General features: G+C 38.7%; 1 protein-coding gene across 4 annotated transcripts in view; it reads left to right on the top strand.

Moving 5' to 3' along the window:
• Positions 1–21309, top strand: part of LOC116579809 (zinc finger protein 345) — a 93653-nt gene that overhangs the window by 18208 nt on the left and 54136 nt on the right. For 3 of the 4 annotated variants that reach the window (XM_032325606.1, XM_032325607.1, XM_032325604.1), the window contains one exon: positions 7172–10179. In XM_032325606.1, coding sequence (XP_032181497.1) covers positions 7172–8862 — 1691 coding nt within the window. In that variant the 3' untranslated portion in view covers positions 8863–10179. Of the gene's footprint in view, positions 1–7171; positions 10180–21309 lie in introns of those variants that run through there. The other variant, XM_032325611.1, reaches the window with a different exon arrangement.

Raw genomic sequence — 21309 nt, 5'->3', positions numbered from 1 at the left:
ATCTTCTCCCATTCTGTCAGTTGTCTTTTGGTTTTATTAACTGTTTCCTTTGCTGTGCAAAAGCTTTTGATCTTGATGAAATCCCAATAGTTCATTTTTGTCCTTGCTTCCCTTGCCTTTGGCGATGTTCCTAGGAAGATGTTGCTGCAGCTGAGGTCGAAGAGGTTGCTGCCTGTGTTCTCCTCAAGGATTTTGATGGATTCCTTTCTCACATTGAGGTCCTTTATCCATTTTGAGTCTATTTTCGTGTGTGGTGTAAGGAAATGGTCCAATTTCATTTTTCTGCATGTGGCTGTCCAATATTCCCAACACCATTTTTTGAAGAGGCTGTCTTTTTTCCATTGGACATTCTTTCCTGCTTTGTCGAAGATTAGTTGACCATAGAGTTGAGGGTCTATTTCTGGACTCTCTATTCTGTTCCATTGATCTATTTGTCTGTTTTTGTGCCAGTACCATGCTGTCTTGATGATGACAGCTTTGTAATAGAGCTTGAAGTCTGGAATTGTGATGCCACCAACTTTGGCTTTCTTTTTCAATATTCCTTTGGCTATTCGAGGTCTTTTCTGGTTCCATATAAATTTTAGGGTTATTTGTTCCATTTCTTTGAAAAAAATGGATGGTATTTTGGCAGGAATTGCATTAAATATGTAGATTGCTTTAGGTAGCATAGATATTTTCTTAATATTTGTTCTTCCAATCCAGGAGCATGGAACATTTTTCCATTTCTTTGTGTCTTCCTCAATTTCTTTCATGAGTACTTTATAGTTTTCTGAGTATAGATTCTTAGCCTCTTTGGTTATGTTTATTCCTAGGTATCTTATAGTTTTCACTTTTAGTTTTAATGAGGGGGCTACTTTTGGTCTATTCCAGAGATAATTCTCTTACTTATTTTTTTAATTGGGTTTGTATTTCCAGTCAGCCAATGTTTGTGGAGAGCTTGCTGTGTTCTTAGATTAGGATAACCAGGGACGATCTCCCAGAGGAGGTAATTTTGAACTGAGGCCTGAATGAAATTAGCCATGCAAAAAAAAAAAAAGTGTGTGTTGAGGCAGATGGTGCAGAAGTGCAGAGGTCCTGAGGAGATGCTGTACTTCACTTATCTGAGGATCAGCAAGAAGGTCAGTGTGGTTAGAGCAAGGAGAGTGAAAGTGGAAATTAATGATGAATTCAGAGAAATAGACAGAAAACAGATCGCATAAGGCCATAGGCCATTGCAAGGAACAAGATTTTATTCTAAGCATGATAAGAAGCTGTTGGAGGGAGTAAGGGATCTTTGTTTAAAGATCACTCTGGGTGCTTGTGTAGGATGAGGGTAAGAATGAAAGCAGGAAGACCAGTTAGAGGGCTAGTTCAGAATTCCACATTAGAGATAGCAGTGGCTTGGAATGGGGTTTAATATGTGAAGGTGATGAGAATGGGTTATATTCTGGTTATATTTGATGGTACAATTAGTAGGATTTGCTGAAGGATTGGAAATAAAAAGCCATCAGAGTTTGGAAGCCTGTAGAAGGAAGTCAAGAGTAATGCATTTGAGGGGCGCCTGGGAGGCTCAGTTGGTTAGGCCTTCAGGTCAGGTCATGATCCTGGAGTCTCAGGATCGAGTCCTGCTTTGGGCTCCCAGCTCCAGGGGGAGTCTGCTTCTCCCTCTGACCTTCTCCCCTCTCATGCTCTCTCTCACTCTGTCTTTCTCTCACATAAATAAGCAAAATCCTTTTTATTTTATTTATTTATTTTTAAAGATTTTATTTATTTATTTGAGAGAGAGCATGACCCGAGCCAAAAGCAGTCATCCAACCAACTGAGTCACCCAGGTGCCCCTAAAATCTTTTTTTTAAAAAAGGAGTAATACATTTGAGATGGCCAGTATATGGCCTTAATAGAGAAGTTAGATAAGCATTTAAAAGCCTACAGGATGGGGGCGCCTGGGTGGCTCAGTGGATTAAGCCGCTGCCTTTGGCTCAGGTCATGATCTCAGTGTCCTGGGATCGAGCCCCGCATCGGGCTCTTTGCTCAGCGGGAGCCTGCTTCTCTCTCTCTCTCTGCCTGACTCTCCACCTACTTGTGATTTCTCTCTCTGTCAAATAAATAAATAAAGTCTTTAAAAAAAAAAAAAAGCCTACAGGATGGTAGTCAGGACTGAGGAATAAATATGGGTTAGTCTCTGGATAATGGGGTTAGATGAGATAATGGAGAGAAGTGATCTAAAAGGAAGTCAAGGTGAAGTCCAGGGACTAAACCATGGGGCATTCCAGCATTTAGCTGGGAAAAGGAAAAGATTTAGCAAAGGAAATTCAGGAGTAACATAAGTAACCTATGATCTAGGATGCAATCAGGAAGGCAGAGGGCTGGAAGCCAATGACAAACACAAGTGACAGATACTGCTATGAGGTCAAGGAAGATGAAGGATGAGACCTGGCTACTGGATTTGGCAAGACAAAGGGTACTGGTGACTCAGACAGAGTAGGTTTGGAAATGAGAGGAATAACAACTTGATTGTAGAGGATTACAAAGAGAACAGGGAAGAAATAAGCCAACAATAAAAACTATTGTGGGACAGTGACTTAACTCACCAGGCAGTGTTGAGGGCCCATTTGAGGAATTCTCAAAAGTATAAATAGAGTTTTAAAATGTATTAGAAGTTTTTATTAATTTTTTTAAAGACTTTTTTTTTAAAGTTTTTATTTATTTGACAGAAAGAGAGAGATCACAAGTAGGCAGAGAGGCAGTCAGAGAGAGGCAGCGGAGGCAGGCTTCCTGCTGAGCAGAGAACCCAAATGCATTGGCTCGATCCCAGGACCCTGAGATCATGACCTGAGCTGAAGGCAGAGGCTTAACCCACTGAGCCACTCAGGCACCCCATATTAGAAGTTTGTAATAATAGTGCTATGATAATTAGGACAAAGAAGTGTGAAGTGTGATTCGAGTTTGTATATGTAGTAGTATTTCAACTGCATAAAAGTGCAAGGGAAAGAGCCTGGAAGGAAATATGGCAAAGATGTTAGTTAGGAGGGTGGGAGAGAAAGGGGAAGAAAAGTATTGACAGGAAATACAGACATTTCTTTTGAGAAGTTTTACCAGGAAGGAGTACAGTAAATGAAAAAGAGCTGCAAGGTGAACCACAGAATCAAAGGAGAGGTTGTTCTCTTTTAATTTCAAGGAAGAGTCTTTAAGATGGAGATGAATATTGGAGAGATGGTACAAGAGTAAGTGATCTGGAAATATGGGTGGTAGCAATCAGAAAGGATCGTTACTCAAAATTGAGATTTTGGAGGTCTTGCCATAATTGGAGGTAGCAAGGTCTGTTATGTGTGTATTTGATATTAGAGAGAAATACAGGTGTAGCATTGCTGGAGTCTGTGACTGGGGACAGCTTTTCAGGAATAGCAAAGGGATGTGAAGTTTCAGGGGAGCCCTGAAAGGATGTAAAGCAGGTGGGGAGGCTGAGGATAGAGGGAAGAGCATTCTTGGCAGAGGCAACAGTGTCCTGAAGGCCACAGGAGGATGGAGCTTGGTGTAATATGAGGTATTCAGAGAAGGCCCTTGTAGTTGGAGCCTAGTGCAGGACAGGTGCCAGGTGTGAGTTTGGAGAGTCTGCAGGGTCTAGGCCAGAAAGAACCTTCTAGGGGTTCTAAAAATGATTCAGTGGAGGTGCTTGGGTGGCTCAGTTGGTGCATCTAACTCTTGATTTAGGCTCTGGTCATGATCTTGAGGTCCTGGGATGGAGCCACATCACTGGAGAGTCTGCTTGAGGATTCTCTCCGTCTTCCTCTGCACTTGCACACGTTCTCTCTCTCTCTCAAATACATAAACAAATCTTTTAAAAAATGACTTGGTGGGTTATGAGCAGCATTTATTTTTATTTTTTTGGTTTTGTTTTGTTTCTTAAAGAAAATAACACAGAAGAGAACATTTTAAAAAGTATCAGAATGCATCCCTGTAGCAAAGATAATTTCATGACCTATTTGTTTTATGTTTATGTATTGGATCATAATATAACATGTATTTCTTATCTTCGAATTTTGTCCCCAAAGCATTTGCAAGCTAATGAAGAATCTTGAGTAGGACAGTGAAACAATGCAATTTACATACTTAATTTACATCACTCTTGACTGCCAGTTGGAGATTAGAAGAAAGGGTCTCAGGACACGATGGAGTGGGTTATTGTTCTGCTTCAAACAGGAGGTGCTGTAGGCTTCCTCAGAGTGCTGGTAGTGGCACTGGGGATAAAGGAAACAGATTCAAGGGCAATTTAGTAGATCAGTTCAGCAGGAGTTGAGGGGGGCAAGAATGAAAGAGGTCTCCCAAACTCCTGCTTTTCAGATTCCATTTTGTCATCACTTCTTATGCACTTTTCTTGTTTCTTCCATTTATTTAATACAACAAAAAGAACTGTTTAATCATGTTATTATAACTTGGAGAGCACTTGGTTCTAAACTGGATTTGTTTGATCCCTTACACTGTTCCATTAATCACCATATTCCAGTTGGGTTCTTTCCTGGTGGTATGTAAGCCATATTGTAAGCCATATTGTACTTCTCTTTCAAAAACATAGTAAAACCCAGATACTCTCATCCCAGTACATTTTGCTGACATGAGTTGATGTTAAACTGAGCTGCGTGAGGATTTCTGTTTTTGTTTATAATTTCTTTCTGCTTTTTAGCAAAAGCATGCTCCTTGGATTTCTGACTCATTTCTTTTTTTAAGAAGGATTTTAGAGTGGGGAGGGGCAGAGGAAGAGGGAGAGAGAATCTTAAGCAGGGTCCATGCCCAGCAGAGCCCAATGTGAGGCTCCATCTCACAACCCTGAGATCATGACCTGAGCTGAAATCAAGAGTCAGATGTTTAAGTAACTGTGTCACCCAGGCGCCCCTCTGATTCATTTCTAAAGACCGTTTAAACTTGATTTTGCTGGTTTATGTTGATTTTTTGCTCTTAGTACCATCCTCTGTTACATTCTACAGCCTATGCGCAGTGTCGTCAGAGACTGTGCCTCACGCTCCAGTCCTATTGGATAGTGTTCTACATTTAAAAGTTATACCTGCTCGTCTTTATTCAGAATGTCTTAAAATTTCCTTTACTGTGTTAACTTGTCAGTATTTTTAGAATATTGTGGAAATGCTTTTCTGGGAGATATGAGAACATTTGACCTTGAGTTGAATGTACTGGGAAGGAAGACCTAAAAAAATGTGTAAAGAGAGAAAGAAAATACTGCGTATGCTTTCTGTGTTCTGGTGAATAGCTAAAAACAGGTATATTTTTTCTACACTTACAAAGCTGGAGGAGTAGGAAGATCAACATAAACAAATGAAATACAATTCCAGAATTGGCAAAATTGACACAAGAATGAGGAATAAGGTAGATGTGTAGAGATTAAGATAAAGCATGGACCAGGTAGAGTTTTCTGGGATAGTCTTCCTGAGCAGCCATTTAAGTTAGGACATTTCTGACAAAAAGGAATTGGCCATGCAGAGAGCATTTCTGGAAGATGGAACAGCATGTGAGAATCTGAAATGGGAAAGAATTTGATATGTTCCAGGAACTTTAATAAAGCCAGTAAGAGCATTGTTTCTGAAGATAGTAATGGTTCAAAATGAAGTCAGAAAGGTAATCAATGAATGGATCATGCAGAGGCTTTTAGGCCGTGAACAGGAATTTGGATTTTATTTGAAGTACAAGGGGTAAACCACTGAAAGGTTTTAAGCTGTACTTTCAAATTTTTTCCTAGACCAGAAGCATCTGGGGAGATTGATAAATGAAGGGAAATTTTCATTTTTCAAGTTGTCGATAAATATTGAGTGTCAATAATGTGCAAGTAATGGTTCTAGGCACAAAAAGTAAAGCAGAAAGTGAAGCAAAGTCATTGCTTTGACTAAGCATGGGGGAGACAGACAAAGCACCAACTTTAAAAATAATGTATCCGTTAGTGATAAATGTAATATAGGTGCAATTCTATATTAGGTGTTTTGATAATGTGACATTTGAGCAGAAAACTGAAGTGAAAAACAATCTGAGGGGTTTGAAGTGGCGGGGGAGTGGGAGGTTGAGGTACCAGGTGGTCGGTATTATAGAAGGCACGGGTTGCATGAAGCACTGGGTGTGGTGCAAAAATAATGAATACTGTTATGCTGAAAATAAATAAAAAATAAATAAAAAAAAAAGAAAGAAAACTGAAGTGAGAGAGCAGGTATCTGGGGAAAGAGCATTCCAAAAGGAAAACAGAGAGGCATATGCTTGGCATTTTTGAACAGCAAGGAAGCCATTGTGCTGAGAACAGAATGAATAATTAGGAGGGGTAAGAGACAATATCAGAGAAGGGCAAACTCTTGTAGAGTAAGGTCTTGTGGGCCATAATAAGTAAGGACTATTCTGAGATGTAAACTCTTAGAAGATTTTTGCAGGGGAGTAATATGATATGAATTACATTTTCAAAGAATTCTTCTGGCTTCTGTGTGAAGGTAGGGGTCAGGTTCAAAGAACAGAGACCAGTTAAGAGGCTATCACAGTGAGAGGTAGGTGGCTTGGCCTTGGGCGATAGTAGTGGATGTGGTCAGATACTTGATAAACTTTTAATAGGAGAGGTAATAGGACTTGTTGATAGATTGGATATCTACCCAGACATTTGATCAAATGTTTCCAGGGGATGGTTTTTGCAGTTATTTTATAAGCTCCCTTGGTTGGATTCTAATCTACTCCAAAGTTTAAGCACCACACACTCATGTTTCTATAATTACTTTCTTCCCTATAAACTCCCCTTATTCTATGTTTCCTCCTTGTACCTTTTATTTTATTTATTTTTTTTTCAAAGATTTTATTTATTTATTTATTTGTCAGAGAGAGAGAGCGAGAGAGCGAGAGAGCGCGAGCGCACAGGCAGGCAGAGGGGCAGCAGAGGCAGAGGGAGAAGCAGGCTCCCAGCTGAGCAAGGAGCCCGATGCGGAACTCGATCCCACGACGCTGGGATCATGACCTGAGCCGAAGGCAGCCGCTTAACCAACTGAGCCACCCAGGCGTCCCTTGTACCTTTTATTTTAATTGCACAAAATCTTTCAGCACTGTTTCAGCCATTGTGTTCTTGTAAGAACTTTTACTTTATCTATCATTTTTACTTTAGAAGTTTCATTTCTCCTTGTAAACAGAAGCAGCAGGAATTTGCTTTCTTGTTATCTTCTAGACTTGGAATCCAGTTGTGAGACCAAAAAGTCATTTCCAGAAAAGGGAGCTTATGAAATGGAATCACTGCAATGGGAGAATATGAGGAAACCTATCAGCCATAACCTTGATTACAGTGGTCTTAGAGATACAGTGGAGGGTAAAGGAATGTTTGAAGGTCAACAGAAAAGTCAGGAAGGACTTTACATGCACATGAAAATTACCTATGGTGAAAAAGCCACTCAGAGCCATTCTATGTCACCTACTCTTCAGATAAATCCTACCAAGGAAAAATTGTACAAATGTAAGGAATGTGAACAAGCTTTCAACTACTTGCCATGCCTTACTCAACATGAGAAAAGTCATAATAAAGAAAAACACTCTGAAGTTAAGAAACATAGGAAGACCTTCAGCAAAAAGCCAACCTATATTCAACATCAGAGGATTCAGAATAGTGAAAAGCCTTATGAGTGTATGGAATGTGGGAAGGCTTTTGGTCGTAGTTCTGATCTGATTCAACATCAGAAAATTCATACTAATGAAAAACCTTACCAGTGTAAGGCATGTGGGAAGGCTTTTATTCGTGGTTCACAGCTCACTGAACATCAGAGAGTTCATACAGGAGAGAAACCATATGAATGTAAGAAATGTGGAAAAGCCTTTAGTTATTGTTCACAGTATACCCTCCATCAGAGAATTCATAGTGGTGAAAAACCCTATGAATGTAAGGAATGTGGGAAGACCTTTATTCTTGGCTCCCAGCTTGCTTACCATCAGAGAATTCATAGTGGTGAGAAACCCTATGAGTGTAAGGAATGTGGAAAGGCCTTTATTCTTGGTTCACACCTTACTTATCATCAAAGAGTTCATACTGGTGAAAAGCCTTACAGATGTAAAGAATGTGGGAAGGCCTTTTTATGTGCCTCCCAACTTAATGAACATCAGAGAATCCATACTGGTGAGAAACCCTATGAATGTAAGGAATGTGGGAAGGCCTTTTTTCGTGGCTCACAACTAACTTACCATCTGAGAGTTCATACAGGTGAGAGACCCTATAAATGCAAAGACTGTGGAAAAGCCTTTATTTCTAATTCTAATCTTACTCAACATCAGAGAATTCATACAGGTGAAAAACCCTACAAATGTAAAGAATGTGAGAAGGCCTTTATTTGTGGCAAACAACTTAGTGAACATCAGAGAATTCATACAGGTGAGAAACCCTTTGAATGTAAGGAGTGTGGAAAGGCTTTTATTCGTGGTGCATATCTTACTCAACATGAGAAAATTCATGGTGAGAAGCATTATGAATGTAAGGAATGTGGGAAGACCTTTTTTCGTGCCACACAACTTACATATCACCAGAGAATTCATACAGGTGAGAAACCCTACAAATGTAAGGAATGTGACAAGGCTTTTATTTATGGCTCACAACTTAGTGAACACCAGAGAATTCATAGAGGTGAAAAACCCTATGAATGTAAGCAATGTGGGAAGGCTTTTATTCGTGGCTCACATCTTACTGAACATCTAAGAACTCATTCCGGTGAGAAACCTTATGGATGTAAGGAATGTGGGAAGGCCTTTAGTCGTGGCTCCGAACTTACTCTACATCAAAGGATCCATACTGGTGAGAAACCCTATGTGTGTGTTCAATGTGGTAAAGACTTTAGACGTCATTCACAACTTACTCAACATATGAGGCTTCATAATTGAAAAAGCCTTGAATATGATTTAATATAAGAAAGGCTTCCAAAAAAAGAAAGAATGAAAGAAAGGAAAGAAAAGAAAAGAAAAGAAAGGCTTCCATGTCTTCAACAACTCTGGAATGTCAGAGACCCATGTTATGTTCATAATGAATTTAGAACATCTTCTGCTTGTGCTCAAAATCTATTAATTTTTAGAAAGCTTATATTAATGAATGTGGAAGTAACTTCTGGAACCCATTAAACATTTTTAAGAATCTCTACACCTTGGAATGTAATGCTGAAGTATACCCTTTATTGAACACCATTTCTATTTCACCATTTTCTGTGCAATTGGAGAAGTTACTTAACTTCTCTATACCTCAGTTTATTTGTGTAAAATAATGTAATGATATCACATTGATTAAATTATAAATGATTAATTGTATGCAACTCCTGTTGGAAGGTATCTATTATTGCCATTATTATATGCTATTAGAGAAGTCAAATGGTAAGAATATTTTTGAGTACAGAAAGATGTAAGCATTTTATTACTATCTATCTTGTTTTTTGTTTTTGCTTTAGATTTTATTTGAGAGAAAGAGAGAGAGCACATGTGCACAAGTGAGTTTGGGGGGTGGCTGAGGGCGGAGCCTGATGAGGGGCTCAATCCCAGGACCCTGGGATCATGACCTGAGCCAAAGGCAGGTGCTTAACCAACTGAGCCACCCAGGCACACCCCTTTTTGTTTTGTTTTTACCATCTATCCCTTTTTGAACACCAGATAATTTATTCTATGTCAGAAGCTTTAGAATGTAATAAGGGCAGGAAGCTCTCCATTTTAGAGCTCATAAGTTTTGCTGCATCAGATAATAAATACTGCAAACAAATTATAGAAGAAATTCCTTCAGGGTTATAGAGCTTTTTTATAAAATCAAGGACAGTTGATTTTTCTGAAGCAAATTCCAAAAGCAGAAGTTGTTATTCTACATTTTCTAATTAATATTTTAAGGGGAAAATAATATATCAAGAAAATGATAGCCAAGTAGCTCCATTAAAATTAAAAAAATTACTAAAAGAAGAAAAACTATGTAAATTACTACTGTCTTAAATGAGAAATCAAAATTTACCAACTATAGTTTTTTCTCATTATCCGTATCTAATCCATTCCTGATAATATATTGAGTAGTACATTTTCAGATGCCCAAATTTCAGAGTCTACATTGCATTATTTTAAATGGGAAAAATGATAATGTGTTTTCAGCCCATTCAAATGTCCTGATTAGGGGGCACCTGGGTAGCTCAGTGTGTTAAGCCTCTGCCTTCAGCTCAGGTCATGATCTCAGGGTCCTGGAATTGAGCCCCGCATCCGGCTCTCTGCTCGGCAGGGAGCCTGCTTCCCTCTCTCTTTCTCTTCCTGCCTTTTTGCCTATTTGTGAACTCTCTCTGTCAAATAAATAAACAAAAATCCTCCCCCTCCAAAAAAACCCCCACAAATGTCCTGATTAGGTTTAAATTCAACTTTAGCCATCTACTTGATTGCTCTCAAAGATTTCAGAATAATAGAAAACATTTTAAATCCAGTAAACAAGTAAATAATTAGCAGATGTGATTGTGCATGCAATGATTTTATTTTTTAAATGATTTTAAAATCGTTTAAAAAATAATGTAAGGAGAGAGAAAGAAAGCATTTGAGAGAAAGCATTTGAGAGAGAAAGAAAGCATGAGCAGGGGGAGGGGGAGCGGGAGAGAGAGAAGCAGAGTCTTGCTGAGCAGGGAGCCCAACATGGGGCTCGATCCCAGGACTTGAGATCATGATCTGAGCTGAAGGGCAGATGCCTCACCCACTGAGCTACCTAGGTGCCCCTACATGCAATGATTTTATTTCATTTTTTTAAAAGATTTTATTTATTTATTTGACAGACAGAGATCACAAGTAAGCAGAGAGGCAGGCAGAGAGAGAGGAGGAAGCAGGCTCCCTGCTGAGCAGAGAGCCCGATATGGTGCTCAATCCCAGGACCCTGAGATCATGACCTGAGCCAAAGGCAGAGGCTTTAACCCACTGAGCCACCCAGGCGCCCCACATGCAATGATTTTAAACATAAAGTATGGATTATATTTTCCTTCTACACTTCAAGAAACAGATACTATGATATAAATAATGCAAAGCATTAGTACATAATGGACACAAATAATAATTAAGAAAATAAAATAATAATAATAATAGTAAAATAAAAACCACTGATAGAGTAATTGAAACAGAAGTTCCCCAAACAATACTTAACCTTTTCTACATGTGATGTGCTCTGCTGTTTTCTATTATATTGTCTGTAATAAACACTACAGTCCACTCTGTTGTATTCACAACTTAATACTGTTCATTATCCCCACTCTGAAAGACACTGCTTTTATAGTTTATTGTACAAAATTATAATCCAGGGCCCCCTGGGTGGCTCAGTCGGTTGAGTGTCTGACTCTTGATTTTGGCTCAGGTCAAGATCTTAGAGTTACGAGATTGAGCCCTGCATGCACACGCTTTCTCTCTCTTAAAAAAAAAATTATAATCCAAGTGCTAATTTGCCATTTTTAAAGGTATAAAAAAATTTGAGAACCATCAGAACTCCCCTAATCATTAGAGTAACCACCGTGATGCTCATGCAGTTATGCATTCCCTGCCGAGATTGGACAAACTATGGCATCATTACCACATTGAATTTAAAGAAAATGTAAATAATGAAATGTAACTAAAACTTTATTTGCTACATTTATTGTAAGTCATTGGTATGCATCTGGCATGTAACATATTTGCGTATTAGCAGAATATACCCTGAGTCAAAATCTCCCAAAATATGTTCAAAACATAATAACCTCCAAATACTACTGGAGAAGAGGGGCTTGTCTCATTGCATTCTGCAGTGTATAACCGAATTCCCTTACCGGCCAGTGAATTCCCCTTGAACAAGCCAAATTAAAAGGTTATGAGAAGACCTGCAGTAAAGAAAATATTACCATTGTTTAACCCATTGTTTCCCAGTCCTGACCATGAATGCTTTCTCCAAAATACTTACTATCTTTGCACTTTGAGAAAGCCATTGCTGACCAAGAGGAATAATTATGAGAGGAAATTTAAGGCATGATGGCAGTTAACTAATTTTGGTGGGTGGTGTAGTACTTTTCTGTTCTACAATTAGTACACTATACAGAGAGTCCCACTAGCTCAAGTTTTCACAACCCTTTCCCTGTTCTCTCAATCTAGATTGATGTAGTTAGATTTTTATTCTTTATGCTGTTGTTATGAGATTGTTTAATGTGAAACTTGAATGAATATTAATTATCTCAGTACTTTTTATTTATTTCATAAATTGTTTTGAAACTTAGGATTTCTCTGTTGAGGTAGTGGTGAAGGGAAAGGAATGTACACTAATCAAAGAATTAATAAAGACAAACAGAAGTGACTGGTACACTGCCTTAGTTGCTATTTTAAGTTATATTGATACCATCCCACCCATTCAAAATTAAGTTTTATTTCCCCTACATGCATATAGTTCTTAAAGGTCATTACATTCATCTTACAAAGTTCCATAACAAAGTTTACCCCATACCAAAGGAACAGTGCAAATTAAAAAGAGTCACATTCAGTATCTCCCACCCATCTTCTGTCAAAACTTTGTTTTTTATCTTGTGATGTTTCCTTCTATACTCAAATATGGTCCACATTTGAGTCTAAAAAATAGTTACGTTTTAATGGGATAACTATCCACCGTAACTTCTTTTATTTTGTTTTGACTTTTTATTGTAGAACATTTCAAACGTAACAAAAATAAGATAGTAAAATGAATGCCATGTACCTGTCACACATTTTTATTTTTTAATTTTAAATCCAGTATAGATAACATACAGTATTACATATTTTTAATAATCGCTCCTATTTTACCTTTCTTATTAATCTTCCAAATGTTTTTGACTGGGATATTTTAAAGCCAAGTCAGTATATTTTAGCATTTCCCCTCTACATATTTCAGTATGTATCTTGAACAGATAAGGACTTAATATCTAGTAATTTTTCAGATATTAATGATTATAATTGGTTTATTTGAGTCAGGATTTAAAAGACATCTGCTCATTGCCTTTTGTTGGTATGTCTCTTATACGCTTGCTTTTCTGACTTAAAATGCCTACAGAACAAAACATGAACATAGTGACAGCAATGCCATGATATAGCCTTCCTATTCCCCCCAAACTGAGTGTTCAGGTTATTTCTCTGTTGCTGCAAACCACTGCAATAAATGTCCTTATATGCTTATTCTTGCATATTTGTGTTTTTATTTCTACAGAATATATTCCTACAGATTAGACAAGTCAAATTATGTATACATTTTAGAGTTTTAAGATTATGCCAAATTTTGAAATAGTCAGTTTACATTCTCATCATTAATGTATAAGAGTGCTCATTCCCCATACCATCACCAGGAGGAAAAAATAAGGTCTTCCTTTGGAGCCATGATGGAATAACCAATTTAAACAGAGACTGTTATCCCCAACAAAAGAGATACAAATTAAGTGAGCACTATGATTGCACCAACTTTCTACCTGGAGACACATTCTAAATAATGAGAAAAGTTATCCCAGACAGAGCATGCTGGTCTGACTGTGTTGAGAAGATGGAGATCAAAGAGATTGATGTGTCTGGAAGTTGCAGAATGGTTCCAGAGAGAAGGAAGCTGTGCAGAGAATTTCAGAAATGTGTGAAAGTTCCTCTTCAGTCTTTCCAAATATTAAGTACTACATGCATAGGGTGTGACTCTACAAGATGGAGCAAAGTATTATCAGAGTGCTGCAAGTTGTAAAATGCCCAGAGCTGACACAGGGCAGAGATACTCTAATTCTGACCCAGATGATCACCCATAGCATTCAGTAGATAGCCCAGAAGAGTCACACAATAGGAGTAGAGGCCAGCTATCTCTAAAGCACTTTAGACCTGTCCTAAACTGCTTTTTTAAAGTTTCAAAAGAATCAAGCAAGTAACCTAGCTGCCTACAGAGCAGAGCTCAACACTCTAAAAGAAATGTAACAATAGCCATCATTCAAAAATGTGAATGTCACAATGTCCAGTATCTATATAAAGAAGGCAAAAAAGAAAAAAAAAAGTAATACAAAACCAGGAAAAAAAAAATCAATCGGTTGGCCAACTGAAATGGCAGGAGAAATGGTATCAATATAAAATTACAAAAGCTTTTATGCTCAATATGCTTAAGAATTTTTTAAAATCACAACATAATGAGGACAGATATGGAGGATACCAAATGGAATTTCTAGAAAAGAAAAAATATCTGAGAAGAAAATTTTATTGGAGATTATGACACAGAGAAAAGAAAAATTCAATGAAACTTGAAAACATACCTGGAAAAATGAAGTGCAGGGAGAAAAAGACTGAAAGAAAAGAACCTCAGTAACCTGTGGGCAAACATAAAGCAGGATACAACATATATAAATGAGATGTCAGCAAGATGGTAGAATTGCTGTCCTGGACCCTTTCCCCCCATCAACAATTCAGCAATTCATGGGAAAATTCCCTTTGTGAGAAATCCAGGAACTGAGCGAAAGGCTTCTGCACCCAGGGAGAATGCAAAGCCAGACTAATCAAAACCCAGAGAGTAATATGGGATCCCTCCCACCAGAGTCCTGATATATGGTGTAATACTATATGATCAGTGAGAGACCGTCTGGCTACGAGCTTCACCCAGGGGAGAGAAGGGGATGGTTTACTCATCCTCTACCTCAAATTTCCCAAAGAAGCTCGAACACTGATTTTGGTGCCAGTTGTGGAGTTTTGACAGGTTCAGTAAAATCTAGTTACCAGCTGAAAATGAAGATGGTGAGTCGGGCTGGTAGATCTTAACTCTATTCAGCACAGAGCAAACAGTTGAAAAATCCTAGCCCTCAGCTTCTCCATGGGGAAGAAAAGAGTTCATCTATGTGGCCAACATCCCAGTGTTGCCATGGCTGCCCAACAAACTGGTATTTGACTTAGTGTCAGGGCTCTGACAGGGCTGGCATAGTCTATCCACCTGCGGGAGAATAGAGACAATGGCTTCAACTGATAAATGCTGCAAGCCTCCATTTGTAGGTGAGCACAGAGGGAGTGTGCAAAAATAGTAGGTGCCCACTTCTTCCTGGGGAAAGAGTACCAATGGGTTCCCAGATAAAGATGGAGACTGGCAGAGAATTTTAAAATATGACTCAACTATATATTGGATACAAGAGATACATTTTATTTTTATTTTTTTAAAGATTTTATTTATTCAACAGAGAAAGAGATCACAAGTAGGCAGAGAAGCAGGAAGAGAGAGAGAGGAGGAAGCAGGCCCCCCATTGTGCAGAGAGCCTGATGCAGGGCTCAATCCAAGGACCCCGAGATCACGACCTGAGCCGAAGGCAGAGACTTAACCCACTGAGCCACCCAGGCGCCCAGGAGATACATTTTAGATTCAAATATCAAATACTAAAACGAAAGGACAGAAAAAGATATACCATGCAAACGGCAACCATAACAGAACTGGAGTGGGTATACTATCAAATCAATTAGACATTAAGACAAAATTACCAGAGACAAAGAAGTACATTTGTCATCAAAAAAGGTTAATCCAGTTTTAAAGGTCAGTGACCTTGGCTGGGTTAGAGACCTGAGGGCACTGTCCTACTCCTTGAAAACAGGCAGACAAACAACATGGGTGCAGATGGCATGATTTGAGTCATGTCTAAGGCACCTGAGGGGTGGGGAGGTAATTGCTCTTAGAGTGCATCTATGAGAGATGGCATTCACAGAGATGCCTCTCCAGGGACCAAAGAGCTGGCAGGTGATGTTTCCCTCCCTTGCTCCTCAGCAAAAACACAGAGAGCTACCTGACCAGGGCAGCTTAGCCCTGTCACTGACTGTCTAGCCTGCTTGCTCCAAATCCCATACCCCTGCACTCTGGTGCAACTGCCCTTCTTGATCAAAGATGCATCTGACCCAGTGCAGCAAGACCCTCCCTCCAAAGACCAACACAACCCCTGCCTACGCCATGTTCCTAAAGTTTGGAGTTTTAAAAGTCAGCAGGCTTGGCTGGGATAGACCCAGGGGGGCACTGCTCTGATCCTGGAGAGAAGGCAGGTAAATAACACTGAGACAGACTGTGTGACCTGAAAAATGCCTGGGATGCACAGCAGGGATATTATTCGCTCTTCTGGGAGTGCTTCTCTGAGAGCAGCAAGCATGGAGACCTCTCTCCAGGGACAAAGAAGCTGGCTAGCACCATTTCTCTCCCCCACTGCTCAGCATAAGCACAGAATAACCCGTAGTAAACAGCATAGTCCCAACACTGGCTGACTAACCTGCTTATACCAAGTCCCTGCACTTGGACAGTACTGCCCTTCTTGGGAAAGTGTGCCTCAGTCCCAGTACAACGGATCCCTTCCCCAGAACACCAGCAGAAAACGCCACCCACACCATGTCTCCTGACCACAGAGTTCTGCAGGCTTCAGTTCTATTGGAAGTAGCATCAGGTCTCATTTAACAGGCAGACCAGAGCACACCTCATTAAAATTCGCCACACTCTGGACAAGGTCCAAACACTGCCCACTGCAGGCAAGGAGAACCTCTGCAGATGCCTGGCCTGAAGTACAGAGCAGCCAAAACACAGCAACAGAGTGCATGCAGCACACCAGAGACAGTCCCTGAAGCATCCCCACTTAACACCCCACCTACATCAATGGAGAGATCATCCAATCAGAAATTCAACAAGGAAATAGCAGCTTTGAATGACACACTGGACCAGATGAACTTATCAGATATATTCAGAACATTTCATCCTAAAGTAACAGAATACACATTATTTTTGGGTGCACGTGGGACATTCTCCAGAATAGATCACATACTAGGTCACAAATTAGGCCTCAACATATAAAAAAAGGTTGAGATCATGTCGTGCATAATTTCTGACCATAATGCTACAAAATCTGAAATCAACCACAAGAAGAAATTAGGAAAAACCACAAATACATGGAAGTTAAAGAACATGCTACCAAACAATGAATGGGTCAACCAGGAAATCAAAGAAAAAATAAAAAATACATGGAAATAAATGAAAATGAAAACACAATGGCCCCAAACCTTTGGGATGCAATGAAAGTGGTCTTAAGAAGGAAGCCTATGAATTGCACTACTGGGTATTTACCCCAAAGATACAGATGTAGTGAAAAGAAGGGCCATCTGGGCCCCAATGTTTGTAGCAGCAATGGCCACAGTCGCCAAACTGTGGAAAGAACCAAGATGCCCTTCAACGGACGAATGGGTAAGGAAGATGTGGTCCATATACACTATGGAGTATTATGCTTCCATCAGAAAGGATGAATACCCAACTTTTGTATCAACATGGATGGGACTGGAAGAGATTATGCTGAGTAAAAGAAGTCAAGCAGAGAGAATCAATTATCATATGGTTTCACTTATTTGTGGAGCATAACAAATAACATGGAGGACATGGGGAGATGGAGAGGAGAAGGGAGTTGAGGGAAATTGGAAGGGGAGATGAACCGTGAGAGACTATGGACTCTGAAAAACAATCAGGGTTTTGAAGGGGCAGGGGGTGGGAGGTTGGGGAAGCCAGGTGGTGGATATTATGGAGGGCACATATTGCATGGAGCACTGGGTGTGGTGCATAAACAATGGATTCTATTATGCTAAAAAAAAAAAGAAGGAAGCTTATGTAGTAATACAGGCCTACCTCAAGAAGTAAGAAAAGAAATCTCAAATAAATTACCCCACCTTATACCAAAAAGAGCTAGAAAATAAGAACCAATGAAGCCTAAAGTCAGCAGAAGGGAAATAATAAAGATTAGAGGAGAAATAAATGATATTGAAACAAAAAAGAACAAATTGATAAAACCAGAAGATGACTCTGAAAAAATTAATAAAATTGATAACCCCCTAACTAGACTTATCAAAAACAGAGAGGGCCTAATAAATAAAATCATAAATGAGAGAGGAGAAATAATAACAACAACAACCAAAAAATCCCACAGAAATACAGTTACAAGAGACTATTATGAAAAACTATAGGTCAACAAATAGGACAACTTGGAAGAAATGGATAAATTCCTAGAAACACATAAACTACCAAAACTGAAACAGGAAGAAATAGAAAACTTGAGCAGACTGATAACCAGCAAATAAATTGAATCAGTAATCAAAAAAAACTCCCAACAAACAAAAGTCCAGGACCAGATGGCTTTACAAGTTAATTCTACCAAACATTTATTGTTTAAAAAATAAAAATTAAATTTTATTTAAATTAAAATTTAAATTAATTTTAATTATATATATATACATATACATATATACACGTGTGTGTATGTGTGTGTGTGTGTGTGTGTATTTGTATGTATATATATTTTCCAAAGCTGTTTTACCATTCAGATTCCCACTGGCAGTGTATAAGATCCAGCTCCTCCTCACTCTTGCCAACATGTGATATAGTCAGCTTTTTATTTTTTTTTTTAAGATTTTATTTACTTATTTGACAGACAGAGATCACAAGTAGGCAGAGAGGCCAGCAGAGAGAGAGGAAGGGAAGCAGGCTCCCCGCTGAGCAGAGAACCTGAGGTGGGTCTCTATCCCAGGACCCTGGGATCATGACCTGAACTGAAGGCAGAGGCTTTAACCCACTGAGCCACCCAGGCGCCTCTATAGTCAGCTTTTTAAATGCTAACTATACTCACAGGTGTATACTATTAGCTTATTTTGCTGTAATTTGCATTTCAGTAATAACATGATGTTGAATATCTTTTCATGTGCTTATTTGACATTTGCATATGTTCTTTAGTTATATATCTGTTCAAATCTTTTGCTCATTTAAAAATCAGGGTAGGGGCGCCTGGGTGGCTCAGGGTCCTGGGATCGAGTCCCGCATCGGGCTCTCTGCTCAGCAGGGAGCCTGCTTCCTCCTCTCTCTCTCTGCCTGCCTCTCTGCCTACTTGTGATCTCTGCCTGTCAAATAAATAAATTAAATCTTTAAAAAAAATAAAATATAATAAAAATCAGGGTATTTGTTTTATTATTAAGTTAAAAATTTTTATGTTCAAATCCTTTATCAGATATGATTGGAAACTATTTCCCCCAGTTGGTGACTAATCTTTTCATTTTAATGGTTTCTATTGAAGAATTTTCAATTTTCATGAATTATTATCAACTTGTTTTTTAAGGATCACACTTTCAGTAGAACATTAAAAAAAAAAAAGTTCTGCCTAACCCAGTGTTCTGGACGTTTTGTGGTTTTAGGCTTTACATTTTACTTATTTTTTATATGGTGTGGCATATAAATCAAAGTTATTTTTTTGCATATGCATACCTAATTCATCCCAGCACTATTTGTTGAAAAGACTATCTTTAACCCACAAAACTGCCTTTTTGCTTTGTCACAAGTCAGTCGTCCACATATGTATGTGTCTATTTCTGGACTGTATTCTGTTCCATTGACCTATTTGTCCATCTTGATGGCATAATACACAGTCTTGATTACTTTAACTTCATAATATGTCTTCAACTTAGATAGTCCATGTCCTTCAATTTTGTTCTTTTTCAAGATTGTTTTGCTTTTCTAGATCCTTTGCATATCTATGAATCAGTTTCCATAAAACAAAACAAAACAAAACAAAACAAAATGCTTCTTGATATTCTGGTTGGCACTTTATCAAATCTACGTGTCAATTTGGAAAGAACTGACATCATAACAATATTGACATTCCAATCTCTAAACATGGTGTATCTCTGTTTATTTAGGTCTTCTTTAAGTTCTTTTGTCAGTGCTTTTTAGCTTTTCTGGTATCCTTCTTTTTCCAAGTTTATCACTCAGTGTTTCACACTCTGTGGTGTCATAACTGGCACTTGGTTTCTTTTGAAATTGAAGTTTCAGATTGTTCATTGCTAGCAAAAAGAAAATTTGATTTATGTATATTAATCTGTATCCAATAACCTCACTAAACTCACTTATTAGTACTAGTAGCTTATTTGTAGATGCCATAGACATTCATTTGTTAATAAAGATAGTTATAGGTCTTCCTTTCCAATCTGGATACCCCCTCCAGCCTTTCCCCCTCTTTATTGCCCTGGCTAGAGCCTCCAGTACAATACTTAGTGGAAGTCAAGACATCTTTTTCTTTCTCCTGATCTTAGGTCTTTCAGCATTAAGTATGATGCTATCTGTAGAATTTTCAGATACTCTTTATTGGTTGAGGAAATCCCCTTCTCTTTTTCTTAGGGGATGTCTTCTCATTAATGGATGTTAAATGTCCAATACTTATTTCCTAGATGCCAGAAATAAACTTTGCCATTAGGTGCTGCATATTTTTCTATTCCTAAAAATATTCTTGATCTTTGTTTGGAATACTGTTATTTGGAAAGTTTTATTCTTTTGGAGTTTTCTTGTAAGCATTGTTAAGTGGGATCAAAGTAGTGGTTAGTCTGTGGCAAATTTTCCCCTATTAAGGTAAAATCCTCTGAGTACTCTACTTCATTATTTGAGGTCAGGTTGTCCACTTTGACTGTTGGGAGCAGGAATTACATCAGGACCTCTGTGAGTTCTGAGAATTGTTCCCTCCAATTCTTTCAGGTGGTGATATCCCCCTGGCTTCAGGTAGTTTCCTCACATAAATGTATTGATTAGTATTTAGCTGAACTTAAGGGAAATCTTCTGCTGATCTCAGGACATCTTTGGTGTTCTGTCCTGTAAACTCAGACCACATTGGCCTCATCATCCCATCATCAACAAGAGGGAACAACTGGGCTCTGCCTGGTTATCCCTCCCATTCATAAGCTGGGCAATCATAGGGCTAACCTCATGATCTTCGGATATCACTGTCCTTCACTGGAATTGGACACTTCAAGGTGTTCAGTGTTTTGAAAACCATGGTTTCACCTATAATTTTTAGTTATTTGGCCAATTTCTCCATCTTGGCCAGTGGCAATCAACTGTTCACTCTTTTAAAGTTGACTGTTGATTAACAGAATTAATGAACTTAATGCAAATAGAGAACACTATTCCTTTATAGTTATATTTAAAATACTTTCTCTTATGAAATAGTCTTAGCTGTTTTCTAAAAATGTTATTTTTGTCTTTTGTTGTAAAGTCATCAATCCATCTGGAACACATTTTTATTGTATTTCACAGTTGCCCAATTGAATTCTTTTTTTTTTTTTTAAGATTTTATTTATTTATTTGACAGACAGAGATCACAAGCAGACAGAGAGGCAGGCAGAGAGAGAGGGGAGGAAGAAGGCTCCCTGCTGAGCAGAGAGCCCGACGTGGGGCTCGATCCCAGGACCCTGGGATCATGACCGGAGCCAAAGGCAGCGGCCCAACCCACTGAGCCACCCAGGCGCCCCGCCCAATTGCATTCTTAAATGGATACTCAGTTGTTCTAGAACAATTTATTGAAGAGG

Source organism: Mustela erminea, chromosome 19 (genome assembly GCF_009829155.1).
Source record: "Mustela erminea isolate mMusErm1 chromosome 19, mMusErm1.Pri, whole genome shotgun sequence".
Lineage (NCBI taxonomy): Eukaryota > Metazoa > Chordata > Mammalia > Carnivora > Mustelidae > Mustela > Mustela erminea.
Note: the sequence above shows the minus strand (reverse complement) of the source record. Positions and strands in the feature narration are given on the sequence as shown.